The sequence below is a fragment of the Nanorana parkeri genome, unplaced genomic scaffold (genome assembly GCF_000935625.1).
Source record: "Nanorana parkeri isolate BGI_ZX_2015 unplaced genomic scaffold, ASM93562v1 scaffold130, whole genome shotgun sequence".
Lineage (NCBI taxonomy): Eukaryota > Metazoa > Chordata > Amphibia > Anura > Dicroglossidae > Nanorana > Nanorana parkeri.
In genome coordinates, this window is record NW_017306398.1 from 1,093,827 (window position 1) to 1,111,458 (window position 17,632).

Here is a 17,632-nt window from a genome sequence, read left to right on the forward strand (position 1 = left end):
TCTCCCCCCCCATCCTTACAGAAGGTTTGCAGCTGCTCAAACCAACTCCCCAGCAAAAACGTAACACTGGCTGGCATTTTATTATTCTACAGAACAAATACCGGAAATCTACTATGCAGAATGTATGTTGTGCACACGAAACCAACATACAGGAAATCACACTTCTTTAGACTTTCATCTCTCCTCTTAGTTTTACGATAGAATTAGAGATGATACACAATAGAAGAATCTTAAAATCAAATTGTAGAAAAAGAATTGTACATTTTGGAGATTATTTCATAGTTGTAACAGTTTCAATTGTTAAAAATATTTTCATTGAGCTGTATGTTTAGCTTGTACTTCTATACTGAGATATCCTGTATGACGTTATTGCTCAAAAAAAATATTGTCTCAGTTTCTGATCTTATGAATCGGCAATATAAAGAAGCCAAACAGCAAAGTTCTGTGAGTAGCTCCAAGTCAGGTGGGAATTTCTTTAACGCGCATGTGATGTGATGGGGCGGGGGTGGGGTCTGCTTACAATTGTGCTCCCAACGTCAATTGATTGTATAGAGATTTTTTAGATTCACACATCAAAATAAAGATTTTACTTTTACATCACTGGTCAGTTAACCAAATATCCAATCATATTCAGTATTTACAATACATCCAATCACAGAATAGCATTACAGAAGACAGTTACATGAACAGTATTGCATGTGTTTAGCTTAGATAAGACCAAAGACCACCTAAAATGGGGAATTCCCCTCCGCAGACTCCCATAACAACATCTTAACTGCTTGAAGACCAGGTGTTTAGACCCCCTTCCTGGCCCGGCCATTTTTCAGTATTCAGCCCTGCGGTAATTTGACATTTATTCCGTCATGCAGCGCTGTACTGAAATAAAAAAAACCTACTGGGGGTTTTTATTTTTTACTATAATTAGGAAAAATTACTGAAAATTTTGAAAAAAAAAGTTATTTTTTTACATTATGTTAGGAAACATTTATTATTACCCAGTTTTTTGGTAAAATATAAAAGACGGGGTCACGTGGGGTAAATAGACACCAAACATGTCAAGCTTTAAAATTGCGTGCACCTGCGAAATCGCAGAAAACTACCAAACCAAAGATTGGCCATAGGTGACGCTTTAAAAGCTTTTACCGCTCATTAGTTTAGTGTTATCAGTGATTGATGGCCCTCGAATTATTGCTCTCACTGTGACGTTTGCGGCGATATGTAACATGTGCGGCGTAATGGGCGTGTATGTAGGGGTGGGGACTTAAAACATTTTTTTATGTGTAACTTTAAATTTTTTGGGGCGGAAACTTTAATTTTTTTCCCACTAAACTTTATTGCTATCACATACGGGGGCTACTAAAACCCCCCTATGTGATAGCAAAATATGTGACAGGTCCTCTTTATGAATGTCCAAGGACCTGTAGCACTCCTTACCGGACTTCCCATGTGGAGATGTGGGTGCAACCAATGACTACGGATGGCGCCGCATCAGATATAATCGTTGGATATGGATGTCACCAGCACTCCAGAAACGACAAAATAACAAAAGATTTTAGTGAATCTTCATTTTATACACTCGAAAGGAATCAAGTGCTTTCGGGGCCGCACAGGGTCCCCTTCATCAGGCTTAAATGCTTTATGGAGACATCAGGGATCTCCAAGACCCCTAATGTCACCTAGGACCCCCCAAAAGAAGCTGATGAAGCACAGACCTGCTCCATCAGCTTCTTTCCAGCTTCTGAAGCTGGAGAGTGACACGAGAATGCGGAAGTGATGTATTATACAACACTTCCGCATTCTTGCAGAGGAGAGGGGACCAGAGGGAGCTCGTGTACCAAGCTCTCTCTGTTCCCCTGTGACACACACACAGCGGAGCCCGGGACCAGCGGGACAACGGCGGGGGGGACCGCGGAGGGAGGGGGGGCACCGATCGTTACCCCATACAACCGAACCGCCGCCTCTATAGCCGGCAGATCGCTTGTATGTTAACAGGCATCGCTGCCTGTTTTTAAATATCGGCCATTTCCAGCGCGCGCGAGGGGGCGTGTCTGAGGGGACGTCTAAAGACGCCCGCTCAGATCTAGAGAGCTCCTGGGCTGGCTCTCAAAACACCTGAACAATGCCTGCATCTAATCAGATTGTTCAGGTATTTTGGCAGCCAACGCGGCCGACTAGCAAGATACTGAAGCTTGGCCCAGCGGGAGATTCCTCCATCCACGCAGTTAAGTGTAGATGAAGGAATCTGTTGCACTTTTTCCATCTGACCATAGAACATCTGCAGATAATCTCTAGGTGTATGGCCGGCTTAACCCTTCAGAGTTATTCTTGACGAGTGCAGGATTGGACCCGGCTCTAAAAAGAGTGCAGGATTGGAGCCGGCTTCCCAGCCAATCAGGAAGCCGGGTGCCGTGTAATGATGCGTTGCCTGGCTTCCTGATTAGTTGAGAAGCTGGCCAATCAGGAAGCTGGGCAACACGTCATTACACGGCTCCCAGCCTCCTGATTGGCCAGAAAGCTTGCTCCATGTGACGAAGGAGTATGGAGACAGCTTCCCTGCAAATCGGGAAGCCGGGTGGAGAGTCTTTACACTCCACCTGACTTCCTTAAAGTAGAATTATAAGGCGAGTGATTTTCACTCAGCCTCATAATCTGAGCCGACCTGGGACAATTAAATTGTCACAGGTCGGCTCAGTAGATCGTGAAGTGAGCAAACACATACCGTCGCTCGCTCACTTCTCGATCTATCCCTGCAGAGAGCCGTGACTATCACTCACCCCCCTCCCCTGTCCGATCCTCCAGCGCTGACTGGCGGAACGGACAGGGGGCGGGTACACCTGGCTCTGCCTCTAGATGGGCAAAGCCAGCTGTCAGTCACGCAGCTGGGTGGATCCAGACATCAATGTCGGGATCCACTTCAGCTGCGGCGTCTCAGTATACCGTGAGCTGTAGCTCGCGGTATACTGAGCTTAGGGTGACGGGAGGACGCTAGTTTGTGTCCTCCCGTTACCTTTAGGAGAACTATGGGGGAAAGCCCTGACCCCATAGTTCTCCTTTAACCCCTTCATGAGTGAGGCCTTTTTTTCATTTTTTGTACCCATGTTATATTCCACATTATAGGCCTGAAAATTACTTAAAACCCCCCAACATTATATATTTTCTGAATGCCAAGACCCTATAGAATAAAATGGTGGTAGTTGCAAATTTTTATGTTGCGCAATATTAGCGCAACTCCTTATTAAACCCCAATATTTAGTGAAAAATTTAATTAAATGCCCCAAAACACAACAAATTACCCATTTTTTTAATGAAATATAAAAGATGAGGTTACAACGAGTAAAACGATACCCAACATGCCCAGTTTACAGATTGCGTGCGACCGTGAAACGGCGAAAAACTGCAGTACCCCAAAAAGTCAATAAAAGACACTTTAAAAGCCCCCACAGGTCATCAATTTAGAGATACCCCAAAATACTGGCCCTAGAATTATTGCTCTCACTCCGGCGTGCGCGGCGATACCCAACATGTGTAGCGCGTTCGTCGTTTTCATGCGTAGGCGCACCCGACGCGTGTTTACGTGGCGACGCGCGTGCTCGCGGGGGCGGGGTACTTTTAAAATTTTTTTTTATTATTATTAGATTTATTTTATTTCATTTTAATTTTAAAAACTTTTTTTTTTTTTTTTTTACTTTACTTTGACTGCTATCACATGGGGGGGCTTGCAAGCCCCCCCATGTAATAGCAGATGGTGGTGACAGGTCCTCTTTAAGGTGATGCTGGGGGTCCAAAAGACCCTCAGTGTCACCTTTACACTGGAAATAAGCTATTGAAGTGCAGATCGCACTTCAATAGCTTATAGCTGGGCTGCAGGAGCCCAGAACTGACAGCCCAGGGACCGGAAGTGATGCAATCTGCATCGCTCCCGGTCCCATAGAACGGGGAGGGGATCGATGAACGGAAGTTCGTCGACCTCCTCCCCAGCTCCCCGCGGACACAAAGATCGCCGGTCCCGGGCCCGTAGGAGGGGCAACGGAGCCCGGGAAGCACGGCGGGGGTGTCCAGGGGGGGGGGCGGCCCCTTCTTCGGGACGCAGAAGCGATCTGGCGACAGGTAAGTCGCCAGGATCGCTTCTGTTGTAAAGCCGGAAGTCGGCTCTACAAGTTTAAACAGAGTCCCGGCGGCAAAAGTCACCGGGAGTCTGTTTAAACAGCCCCGATGCTGGCGACGTACACTGTACGCCGTCAGTCACGAAGGGGTTAATGGGACTTTCGATATCGGTATCGGTGAGTACCAAAAAATAAATATCGGTACTCGTACTCGATGCTGAATATCCCTAGTGTTAGTGCCTCCACACTGTAACCCCTCACAGTTACTCTTGCTGGGCGCTGCTGTAAAAAAATCTAATTATATTCACCTGACCCACACCTGTCTCCTTGTTGGCCTTTCAGACATGATGTGGGACTTATAACATTTTATTAGAGAATGTGGGATGGGAAATTGGTGCTTTTGTGCAATACTTTATGGAATGTGGTGCTTGGTGCACTATAAACTGTTGTACAATGGCTTATTAAGAAAAAAAAAAGTTAAAAATGAAGAAAAAAGGGAACACCTGCAACGCAGAAGGGGGAACAGCAATGAGGCAGCAAAAGGACCAGCTGCTGAAAAAAAAAAGTCAAAATAATACCACAAAAAAAAACCCGGAACACCAGTGACGCAGAAGAAGGAACAGCAATGAGGCAATAAAAGAACCTGCTGCTGTATAAATAATTTTTTCAAAAATGGTAGCACTGGTGTCGCAGATGGAGGAACACCAGTGACACACATAGTTAGTCAGGTTGAAAAAAGACACATGTCCATCTAGTTCAACCTGTAGAGATATAAAAAAAAAAGCCTAAACAGACCCTATGCCCCCAAGTTCCCCCTGCTGATCCAGAGGAAGGAACCCCCCCCCTGTAAAGCACGGTTCAATTTGCTCCAACAGGGGAAAAAAAATCCTTCCTGATCCCATAAGGCAATCGGATATTCCCTGGATCAACAATCTCTGGTGCCTAATATACCTATAAGAACCCCATATCCAGGAATATTCTGTGCATTTAGGAATACATCCAGATATTTTTAAAACAATTAACTGACACACACAAAAAAAAGACAGTGAATATACAGCACAGAAAATAATACTATATACATAAAGACTTGACACTTCACTACACTGACACCAGTTCGCTTTCCCTGCACTACACTGAGAGCTACACACTATATTTAACTCCAGCAACACACTACATAAGTCTGCGGTGGAAGCAGCCTTATATAGTGTGGGGCTATGAGCCATGATTGGGCAAAGTCAGCGCTTTACAATATAAGGAAGACATTACTATCATAATACAATTCAAGACAAGATGGTAAGGAGGGCCCTGCCCCTGAGGGCTTACAATCTAAGGCCCCATTCACACGTAGCGGTTTCCGCCGCGATATCGCGCATTTTTGCCGCGCGATATCGCGAGAAGTCACCGGCTAATGATATTCAATTGAGCTGTCTTAGCTCCATGTCGCACGTCGCGGTCGCAAGTCGCTTCTACAGGACCTTTTTTTCGGCGGATTTTGCTTTTTTCTAATGGAGCCCGACGGAGAAGGTCGCGCTACCGTCGCTGGATCGTCGCTGGAACGTCGCCCCGAAAGTCGCGATATCCCGGCCGCTGCAAAATGTATGTCGCTACGTTTTTTAAATACATTCACAAAATATAATGTGAAGTGATTTGTAAGTTCCTTTTAATGAATGCCTCGATAAATGATTCACACTTCGTGTTTGCGGTAGTATCATAAATTGTGTGAGAATTATGTGAACAGCGGCGGGCAAGAAGCAAACTATACAAAGCAAACTGTTTGCGTCCAGAGGCAGGTAATGGCAGCATGTCTGATTACATGAGAATGTTGTAGTTCCCATGAATCTCATGGAGCAAATCGTGAGACCGCCCCAAACGCGTGTATGAATGGGGCTCTATGGTAGAGGATGCAAAAAGCACAGAAATAGGACTTTTTATGGAGCAACAAATATACTTTCAAAAGGGTCAGACTCGTCCGTGCTCCTTCTGCCGGATTGAGACAGAAACTTTGCAGCTCAGCTGGCAGATGGAGCAACTTTTAGGCTGCGTTTTGTAGCGCGTCCTACGCTCGACGAACGCTCTACAAAACGGTCAAAAAAATAAATAGCATTGTAGTCAATGCCCTCATTCCCACCTAGGCGTATTTCCGCCCGTCCCTAACGCCCTACAAAACGGCCCACGCCTGAAAAGGTCCCGGGACTACTTTGGGCCGTTTTGTAGGGCGTTTTCCATTGGGATACAGCCAAGTAGCCTTTGGAATCGCGCGACTTTTTTACCGCGAATCGCGGTAAAAAAAATGCGTGACGGTCGCGCGACAGACGCGCATATTACAATACGCCTAGGTGTGAATGGGGCCTAATGTACATGGACTACGCGCATTGAGGACAACAGCCCGGGGACAGGAAATCGCCTCCACAGGCCACCTTGATCAGCAGCCAGCCCTAGAACACATTCATTCTAACATTTAATAAATAAATAAATAAACAAATAAATATATATACAGTACATACACACACATACATACTACATACATACATGTATACTGTATATATAGAGGAAAAAGAGAAGGAATGGAAGGGGGTGACAATGTCCTGGGGACTGGGACGAACATATTGGTAAGTATGTATAATAAGTGTCACTACACTTACCTGTGCCTGTGAATCACCTAAAATAAACAGAAAGAAAGAGAAAACACTGTACCATTTCCAACACTTTATTTATTTATTTATTACAGAAGCATAGTGTACACAGAGTAACTGCCGCCGGAGGTGAAGGGAGCCGTCGTTGCCTCGTGGGTGACGTGTCCCGGGCCGGGGAGGAAGGCATCTGCACGTCCCCCTGTGGTGCCCGGCAGCCGTCCTCTGAGTGCCGTAGCTCCGTCTCCTCCGGTCTCCTGAAGTGCCGCGTTTCCCGAGGCGGAGTGGGAGGGGCCAAATCCACCCACTGTTGTGTGGCGCCTGGCAGCCCGCTCTATACTGGAGAGCGGGGAGATGCTTGTACTTCCTCGACATCTCTGTAGCAGTCGAAAAGGTGGCTCAGGATGCCGGTATGTGCTGAGCTGGATACGGAGCCGCAGGTGTCTGCTGCCTCATACGGCCATTGCCAAGCTATGCCCTCGACAGGCAGAATGCTAATTAAAGAGTGGCAGGTGGAGCCGTATACAGACCGATGATGGCTGAGTGACATGCAGAGCGCTTCTTGATGCATCAACAATCAGGAGCGACAGGTGAAGCTGTATTCAGATTGATGACAATTACCAGGCCCGGCGCTAGCGCAAGGCAAGTAGGGTGGGCACCTTACGGCGCTGAAGGGTGAGGGCGGAAAAAACAGGGCATTTTGACAAGTACTTGTCAAAATGCCCCAATGTTTGCGCTATGTTTTTTTTTTATAGCGCAAACATCGCAAACATCGGGGCATTTTGACAAGTACAAGTTGCCCACCTTGACTAAAATCCTAGCACCGGCCCTGACAATCACTATGTGAAAGACATGGAACTCGCATGCACGATCATAACGGTGGTTTCAGTTGTCTTCTCAGTGACAACAGACACCAGGTCACAGGGAGGCCCAGGACGGAAGCATGGGCCTAGTAAGCTTATATGTGCAATGCGTCGTTCAATTCGTCGGTGAATGCGTCGCTCAGTGCGTCGCTCAGTGCGTCGTTCACTGTTTCCTTCAATGCTTCGTGCAGTGCAGATGAGGCGTTTAAACCAGTAGAATAACTTTTTCCTCCCGTTTTCAATAATCCACTCCAAAATGACATTTGCGATGAAACTGATAATGAGAGCCATTCTGAAAAAAAAATGAGAAAAGTATTTTGTCATTTCATTATTGTGATGAGTGCAAAACAGAAAATCTACTCTGCAGAATGTAAGATGGAAACACCTCACAGAGATTTCCTTCCGTCTCCAGGACAGGAAACAAATAAAACGATCACAACACGACAGCAAAAAAAATAATCACATAGGACTTTATCTCTTCCCTCCTCTATCCAAAACTAAAAAAACGTTTTTGGCTATAAATCCACTTTACTATTTGATTCACATATCACCGGTCATCACAACATCACTACGGAGACAATATCAGTATTCAGAAATATAACTTCATACATCTCAGAGTTAGTAAAATCTAAACATACAGCCAAATGCCAAGGTTGGAAATAACTTAAACCGCTACAACAACGCTCTCTCACGTTTTACAATTCTACTTCTTCAATGTGATTTTACAATGCTGCTTCTATTTCAGAATTTATCCTAGAGCTGTAAGACTGGAACAGCACCCTTACCTTATCCACGCGCCGACTAAACTCTTTCTGCTTGCGAGCACTTTTATACCCTTACCTCCACCAATCACAGGTCGCCACATGTTCTGAATCTTCTAGATGTTTCTGGTGAGACATCGGAAATTTTGAATTGCTGAGAATATGAAACCGAAACTATGTGGCTTCTCTTATAAACATATAAAAGCGACGGCAAAAAAAAAAAGAACAAGTGGTCCTTCAAGTCTGATCATTTTTGTTTATCTGTGATTTTTTTTGTCTTTGTTTTTTTTGTTTTTCATTTCTGTTTGAGTCTAGATAAAATTAGGTCATGTCTGTGTGTACCTAATTTAATTTATTGTACGTTATTCTGTATGTTATGGACACGGTACCATTGTTCTGTACGCTGGGTATCATTCTCATGATCTGTTCTTATTCTGTAAGTATGAACACAGAGTGTTCTTATCGTGTATGTATCCTGTGACTCGATGATGGTTTATGATTTTTTTGCAAGAAAACAAATGATGTTGCCACAGTTCAGCTTCAGAGTTGCAGCTGAGGTGTCACTTGTAGTTCCACAACTAAGTGCAGACCTCTTACATGCCGGGCCGTGCTGTTACTTGTCCTCCAGGCATGTGCTCTTTTCCTAACTTGCTCTTGCACTAGTCTGACAACTTTAGACGTCAGCCGCCCTCTCCTGTTGATTCTTATGCAGCTTCTCAGTGAATCAGTGCTGTCAGCTGGTGGCCAATTCTGTGGTCCCCCCCCTCTTGCTTACTCTATTTAAACACAGGGCAGCGCACAGCCCGAGGAACACTTTTCTTAGCTAGATGTCAAGGCCCCTGTTTGCTGATGAAGTTTCTTGTAGTTTACCTGTGTACTGAACTCTGGATTGTCCTTGGAAATCCTTGGCAGTCTGCCCTGTGCTTCGCTTTGTTCTTTGAAATCCTTCTCTACACTCTGCCCTGAACTTCGCCATGTCATTGGAATTCCTTGTCTACAGTCTGCCCTGAACTTTGCATTGTCCTCTGAATTCCTTGTCTACAGTCTGCCCTGAACTTCAACTTGTCCTTGGAAATCCTTGTCTATAGTCTGCTCCTAACTTCAGCTCATCCCTGGAAGTCCTAGTCTTCAGCCTGTCCCTAACCTTTGATTTGTTCTCTGCACCTGTGTCCGCAGCCTATCCTGAACTTTGAGTCTTTGTCGACTGCTAGCTGAGTTGGGTGAACCTGGGGGATTGTGACCTGGGGTCAGCACACAGCCAAATCCACCTCCACCATCAGGAGCTCTGGTGAACACTGACTGGCCCTTAGATTCCACACCCTGGGGGACCCCATGCCACCTACTCAGCATTGCAGCACCCTGCCCAGTTCTTGAACTTCCAGCTTAACCTGACTTCCACTGCCCCGTTCAGCTCCTCTGCTCCATTCCCTGATAGTACTCCAGCTCTGAGAGTTGTTAGCCTACACTGCTTGCACTCTTTGATCTAGGTGTCCCAGCAAGTGTAGCAGGAGGGCAGTGGCGTCACAAGGGGGGGGTGGGGGGTGCGGCCCGCACCCGGGTGCCACCATTGGAGGGGTGACACCAAAATGACTCACAGTCATTTTGGTGTCACCCCCCTCTGAAAAGTCGGGCGTTCGGTCCATGAGGAGGGGACCCGGCGAGAGGAGGGGACCCGGCGGCATACCTTATCCCGCTGGGTGACTGTCCCCTCCTCTCTCTGCCGGCGTCCATCACCAAGATGGCCACCAGCAGATATCAGAATACTGCCACGCATGCGCGATGATGTCATCGCACACGCTCGTGGTGACGTCACGTGCATGCGCAGTGACGTCTCTGCAGGGTGACACTCGGTTACCGCTCCGGGTGTCACCCATCCTCGGGACGCCCCTGCAGGAGGGTCCACATTCCTGATTCCAGATCACATTCGTGACAGCTGTGATTTTTGCCTGAGGTTTTATACTTTTACTTTATGTATTGTGATAGACAGAACACCAAAATGTTTGTCATAGAAACAAAGTCTTTATTGTGAGCTTAGCAGGTTTGTCTTCAGCTGCATTAAATAAACACGCACAATGCTTCTAAGGCAAACCAATAAAGTAATGAACACAAAAGTGACTGGATTTCTTTAGCAGAATATCGTCCATAGAGAAGTTTAATGTCTAAACACATAGCAGCAGCAATCTCAGCCATCCATGCCGGGGATAAAACTCATCCCCTGACTGTGCTAAACCTTTAGGAGCCTACACACCCCAAAAACTTGGCTTTAAAAAAATATATGTAATATCATTGATATATTAATGGACCCAGGTAAAAACATCAGCATTTTGATGCTTTCTCCTGGGTGTGTGCTCCACCACAAAACTGAATGTCTGAAGTGCTTGAAACCACCAGGTCACCCTAGCATGTGCCCCTGCAGTGGAGATCAATACTGCCACTCAGTCCCCTACCTGGAAGTGTCTTGCTTTCGCTGTACAGTTATAGACATGGCGTGACTCTTGGGTACATTGCAGCAATCAATCTCCAAGGTTTCTGCCCATAGACCAATTCAAAAGGTGAGAACCTGGTGGATTCTTGAGGAACTTCTTTGTCCTTTCTGTCTTTGTTACCACCATTTTCAAAATGGATATTATTGAACTATTCAACCCGATTACTTTAAGTAATTGGCAGCTTTTGTTCTCATATCTGGGGAAAAGATGGATTCATTGCTCTACCTTGCCCTTCTCCTTACCCCGCCCAAAAGCCTTCTTTTCTTCTTCTTTTTCTCTTTTTCTCCTCCTCCATTGCTCTTTACACCATTCCTTACCTACCTTCCATGTTCCAACATTAACTCCCATTCTCCTTACGATACCTTCTCGTTATATCCTGGTAAGAAAATCCCCCTGTTACAGTTAACTATAAATTCTTTGGGATTTTTTGGGGGTGTTTTCCATAATTAAAACTATGGCACTGATGGCACCGTACTGACTGGTTGTTTTCTGTAAACAAAAGAAGGAAAAAACCCTCAATTTGGGGCTGCTATTACTTGCATAGATACAAGAAGAGATAAATGTATACCTTATTAAACATGTCTACGGTATGACGCCACTTTTTGGCTGCAACCTGAACGATTACACCTAGAAGTTGGAGGTCTATGCAACCCCTCTATCTTAGCAGTTTTGGTGGGTATGTGAGGTTGATTGTATTTAACAACTTAAAAGAACAGTCTTATGGGAGAAAGACAGATATGAGCTTTACTATGTTAACTGAACTCAACTGGTCCACTTTAAGTCTTTGGTAGCTTTTTTTCTCATATATGAGATAAAGATAGAGTCATTACTCTACCTTGCCTATCCTTGCCATTCCTTACCTACTTTCTTTGCTACAACTCCCCTTTTTCCTTTATACAAATCACACCCCGCCCCCTTCCCTTTTGCCTTACGATACATTTGCATGGTATTCTGGTTAGAAAATCCCCCTGTTACGGTTAAAAAAGATGGTTTTATGGGTTCCCATCCTTAATACTGGCACTGCACTGGCTGGATGTAAGCAACAAAAGACAAAAAAACCCTCAATTTTGGGCTGCTACTGCTAGACATGTGCGCTGGCAAAATTTTGTTTTGTTTAATTTTGGATTTCTTATTTAATTTTTTGGGATTCGGGTCCGAAAGTCATTTTGTTTCATTATACGGATTCGCCTGAATCTGACATTTTTGTTAATTTCGGATGCGTTAGATAATTAGGAAAGTGACAGAAGGAAAGAAAAAAGTGAAATTTTTCTTTCACACACACACACACACACACACACACACACACACACACACACACACACACACACACCCTTTAGGTCTGGTTGGAATTTTAGGAGGGACCCCAAAGCCAAAACAAAAATGCAGGGTCCCTCAGAGACAGGGCCAGATTCCACACAAGGCCACTGAAGTCTAGCCTTGGGGTGGCAAAGAGTGGAGCGGCGCCACAGCCAATACTGGCCCCATGGGTGTGGTTTTTTTGTAGCCCAATGCCCAGGATATGCAGTGCCGGGCAGGTCGTTTTTTCTACATTTAGCCCCACTTCGGGCAAGCAGGGCTAAATGTACAGCAGGGAAACCGGTGTTTTAGTACAAGTAATCCCAGCAATGCTGCCCCCCACCTCGCTGACCCCCCCGGGTGCACCCCTACCTCCGACCGCCTCTGTCGCTGCTGGCCGCCTCCCTCCCCTTCCGGGGGACCCGGGACCACGGCAAAGTAGTGTTGGATGGAGAGCAGAGCGGAGAATGTGCGTTCTCCGCTCTGCAGCCTTCCCCTCTCAGCTGTTACAGGAGTTGTAGCACAGTGCTGGGCTTGCATTCCTGTATTGGAGGTGACAGGTTCAATAAAGAGAACACTGTCACCTCAAAATGCTATCACACAGGGGCTTGTTAGCTCCAAAAACCAAGGTGGGGTGCAGGGGGGAACCTATGCAAGCTGCTACAATTAATCTGTAAAGTACAATCTCCGCCTGCTAAAAAAAATTTAATAACAGCTTACATAATATATTGACTTTGTCTGTGCCAATTGAGTCATTAGTTGCTAAGACACTGGTGGCTCCACAGTGTGACTGGTTTTCATGGAGCGTCTACCTGCAACCATCATTAGTTGCTAGGACACAGGCAGCCGTGGGTTTGGTTTACCTGGACATTCACCAGCCCTGCATTTCTGACTGGGTTCAGCAAACGTCCCAGCGAACCGCACCCAGGCCAGTGCCCTCATCACTAATAATGAACAAAAGCACAATACAGAATTACGATAAAAAGTTTTCTGGCACAAATATATTAAGATTTCTATGCTTGAGTGTTGTAAATATATAAAATAAGAGCTGGTATTAGCAACTATATTAATAAGTATTCCTGTTGTTTAGGATCAGTTTTAATCCCTTTAATGTAGAATGGATTTTGTTTAAATATTTATACATTTTGATGTGAGCTGGGCTTATATAGAATGTTGTGATCTATACAGTGTGCTTATGTACGTATCCTTTGCAGTTTTCATGTCCGTGTGTTTTAGCCCTGAGGAAGGGGGAATTTGTTTGACTCCTGAAATGCAATGACTGTTCTGTGTTTACCTTCTGAACCCTTAGTAAAAATGGGTGCAGTGAGAAGAATGGGGTAGAAAAGAGAAATAAGGAATGCAAAGAATGCAAAGCCGTCAATTATCTAGAAGTATCTTTTTTTAGATTGTCATTACTGAACATTACTATAGGTGTCTTTGTTGCTATTTTTAAGATATGAGTAAAGTTCCTCTTTAATCTGTGTCTTCTTAAAGTCCAACTTTTATCCTCCACCCGAAATCAGAAAGACACTCACCCTTCTGATCGCACCTCTGATTACAGAAAGGCTTAGCACGCTTGAGGTTCAAGTATGTTCTTTTAATCTACCATGGCTTTGCTAGCTTTGGGCTACTTTAGTCTAAAGGTGCCCATACACTGTACAATTATCGTACGTAAATCGTGGGAAATCCCGCGATCGTACGATAATCGCAAAGTGTTTCTACTGTACGGTTGCACGTCTTCCGTCGAACAAGCAGGTTGAAAACCCGCCGAGGATCGTACGATTCTCGGCGGGTTAGTGGCCTGCTTGTTCGACAACTGCCGAACGGGCACACTGCCCGTTTGCAGTCATTGGAAGCCTGCCCCTCATTGCAGTCATCGCAAGCCCGCCCCTCAGTGGGGTGGGCTTGTGATGATCGCAAGTACGATCTGCTTGTCCAAGATGGGCAGATCGTACAAGCTTTTAATTAGCTTACAACCATCGCAAGAGACAAAAGTCTTGCGATGGTTGTAAGGTGTATGGCCACCTTGAGGATGAATTCTTCAGAGCTCCCCCAGGTGTGTAACACTAGAGATTCAGAGCCACGGCACCACTGGATGACGCCGGAACATTCCTAGTGTGATGTGACTGTTGATACAGATACGTAAAACATTGTACTAATTGAGATAGAGGGGAAAGGGGACATCTCTGTCTAGTCCCTCTTTGAAGTCTGAAGGATGGAGAGAGGGAGTTGTTGACTCACATTTTGTCAGATAGATGGATATAAAATAATTTTACACAGTTACAAAAGTGTAAAAAAAATCAAATAATAAAAATAAAAGTCGCATATAAATACATTTTTATGTCCCCCACGTTTACGCACATATAAACGTAAATACGCGTCAGATGCGCCAGCGTGCGAAAATGACAATTGCGCTACACATCTTACATATCGCCGCGAACGTCGCAGTGAGAGCAATAATTCTCGGACCATCAATCACTGATAACACTAAACTAATGAGCGGTAAAAGCTTTTAAAGCGTCGCCTATGGCCAATTTTGGGTATTGTAGTTCTTTATGGTTTCGCGAGTGCTCGCAATTTTAAGGCTTGACATGCTTGGTGTCTTTTTACCCGACGTGACCCCGACTCTTATATTTTACCAAAAATTGGATAATAATAAATGTTTTATAATTTAATATAGGGGAAACAGTTTTTTTTAATTTTCCGTAGTTTTTCCTTACTTTAGTAAAAAATAAAACCCCCAGTGGTGATTAAATACCACCAAAAAAAAGCTCTATCTGTCCCCAAAAGATGGTGTAAAATTCATTTCAGTACAGCGCTGCATGACGGAATAAATGTCAAAGTACCGCAGCGCTGAATACTGAAAAATGGCCTGGACAGGAATGGGGTGTAACACCCCGGACTTCAGGTGGTTAAAGATGGGGCTGTGGTCCAGCATTAGCCAATCACAGATAAACACTGATGCATACAAAATCGAAACTAAGCTGGCTGTCACAGTACACTTTCATTTTCCGGAATTCACATGATTTCCAGTAACTTGAAACTTTCAAGGTTGTTACAGCTTAAGCAAGTAACTTTAAAGCAGACGGGGGGGGGGTAGCCAGATTTTAAGTCACTTTTTTTTGTTGTCAGCAAAACATATATGTGGCGTGTTGGGTAGGTTTCTTGGAATGCCATTTAAAAATAAAAAACGGCCCTGCAGTGCACCACACATGTTATATGTTAACATGTGGGAAATGCAAATGTTGCTGTAATGCATCAGTCTGAAAGAGCCAAAATCGTTGGGGAACCACACATTGGAGAGATGTTAGTTTTCATTTTTTTAGTATATAGATTGTTCAGAGATTGTTATTAAAAAGACCATGAAATACAATCTATAAGGTGGAAGGAAAAAAAATGATAACAAATGTGTCTACAATTTGTATTGCAGAACCAAGTCTGGTACCAAACATCAGGTCATTGAAACGTCCAGCTTCCAGCATTTCCCAACCGCGGTGCAGATGGCGCAGGTAAGGTTGATGGATGATGCAATAAGGTCTGTTTGTGAAACATTGGATAGGAAATGCACCCTGAAAATACTGAGATTCAACACCATTTGTCTGGCATTCCACAGTAACATTCACCCTATTCACAAGAGCATGACTGTGCATCAGGCCAATTCAGTAGCCGGTGAACAGATGTTGAATCTTACATGTAGAAGTAAAAAAATAGTTTTGACCCTGATTGCCATTCTAATGTTGGGGGAAGTTAGCACAAATGGTGAGCACTTAAAGTGACATTAAACCCTCAGATTTTTTAACATAAAACAATACTGTAATGTGCGCCTTACTGTAATCCATGGTTGTTCCCCTTCTCTTTGCTGCTCTTCCTTTTAAATCTGTATCTCTTCTCATGCTTGGGGAGAACTTCTGTTTTGCAGCAGACTGACTTGTCTCTGAAATGGATACATGGTGTATGTGTGAAGGTTCACAACCTGAGCCAGCACTACAGGAAGAGGCACTCAGCTGCAAAGGGAAGTTCTCCCCCAGCATGAGAAGAGATACGGATTTAAAAGGAAGAGCAGCAAAGAGAAGGGAAACAACCATGGATTACACTAAGGCGCACATTACAGAATTGGTTTATGTTAAAAAATCTGAGGGTTTAATGTCACTATAAGGACCAGTCTCAGAGCCGTTTTAACAGGAAAAAGAACAGTCTTTTATTTCCTCCTAGGCAGGCAACCAAGGAAGTTCAACATAAAATAGCTTTCTTCAGCACTACAACATACAGTGTGCTTGGAAAACAGATCGGCTCACCATTCTCAGGTTGTCCTGTTCAGTGGCTCTCTCAGCCTCCCCAAACCGTCCAGCCTCCCAGGTTGTTCATGTGCCTCCAGCACACACCAAACTTGGCTTGGCCTGTGTGTGCCTCCAGCACACACAGCCACCTGGCTCCCCTCTGACGTCTGGGTGGAGTCCTCCTGACTCCTGAACACCTATGTTCCTCTTCCCAGCTGGAACCCAGAACCTTAGCCCGCACCCTTCCCATAAGTGCTGTACACAGGTGTTCAATTAGGTGCTGGCCACTAAAGCATGGGCCCAGGAATGGAGATTTCATCCCACCCAGAGCTCTAAGAAATCTCCTGGCTCCAGGATCCCATCTATGATCCAGAAAACCTGGAAAGGACTGACAAGCCAGCTCTTTCCTGGTACAAGCAATTGCTTCCTGGAGCCACTCAGCCCCTCTGGCTGAGAATCCTGGGTGACGTTTAGGCCACATAACACCGTGGTATTGCCACGCAATGCCACACCATCAAAAGCTCTTTGTGGTGCTGTACACAAGTTCAGTACTTGGAGGGTTAACTCACTTTTTTAAACATTGTATAACAAATTAAAAAAAACAATTTGTCTCCTCCTCCCTGAACTAACCAGCCTGACAACAGCACATTGGTATCCCCATAGCCAAAGGCAGTTAGTGCACATCCAATCTATTATGTTGACACTAGCCTAAATGACCTTCCACATCAGGGGATGCTTTAGGAGGGCCTCCTAAAACAAAACATGGCACCAGTGCCAGATGTTGATGGGCGCTGGGCTTTTCATGACCAGGAAGGGTTGCCACTAATAAGGGCTTTTATACCCCCTACCTCCGCCAAATGGGGGGCAAGTAGTTGATCATCCCCTCCCTAGTGAACTGATATTAGGGTCCCTCAGACCCCCCCAACGTACTTACTGAGCATTTAGGTAAGAAGTGGAATATAAATAAAAACACCCACGCTTGTTTCAAAATCCTTCAATAAATATATTTTTTACTAATAGTTAACTACAAGGTTCCAGCGATTTTTGAAGACTATGATTGAAGGCAATGTTTGAGTTGTCCCACGCCGTATACTCCAGTGGTGGCAGCTCAGAGGCGGGGGGAGCACAAGCCCTGCTTTCTTTATTGCTCAAACTCCATTTGAGCCCTGAGGAAGTTCCCACCACTGACGCAATTCTAAGTGTCCAGGGAACTCTA

The 17,632-nt window shown here is 44.9% G+C and overlaps 1 protein-coding gene across 1 annotated transcript in view; it reads left to right on the top strand.

Moving 5' to 3' along the window:
- LOC108784893 (rap1 GTPase-activating protein 1-like) overlaps positions 1-17,632 on the top strand; it is an 85,709-nt gene that overhangs the window by 35,432 nt on the left and 32,645 nt on the right. Inside the window, exon 8 of the mRNA XM_018553831.1 lies at positions 15,570-15,648. Within this exon, the coding sequence (XP_018409333.1) occupies positions 15,570-15,648 (79 nt within the window). The remainder of the gene's footprint in view (positions 1-15,569; positions 15,649-17,632) is intronic.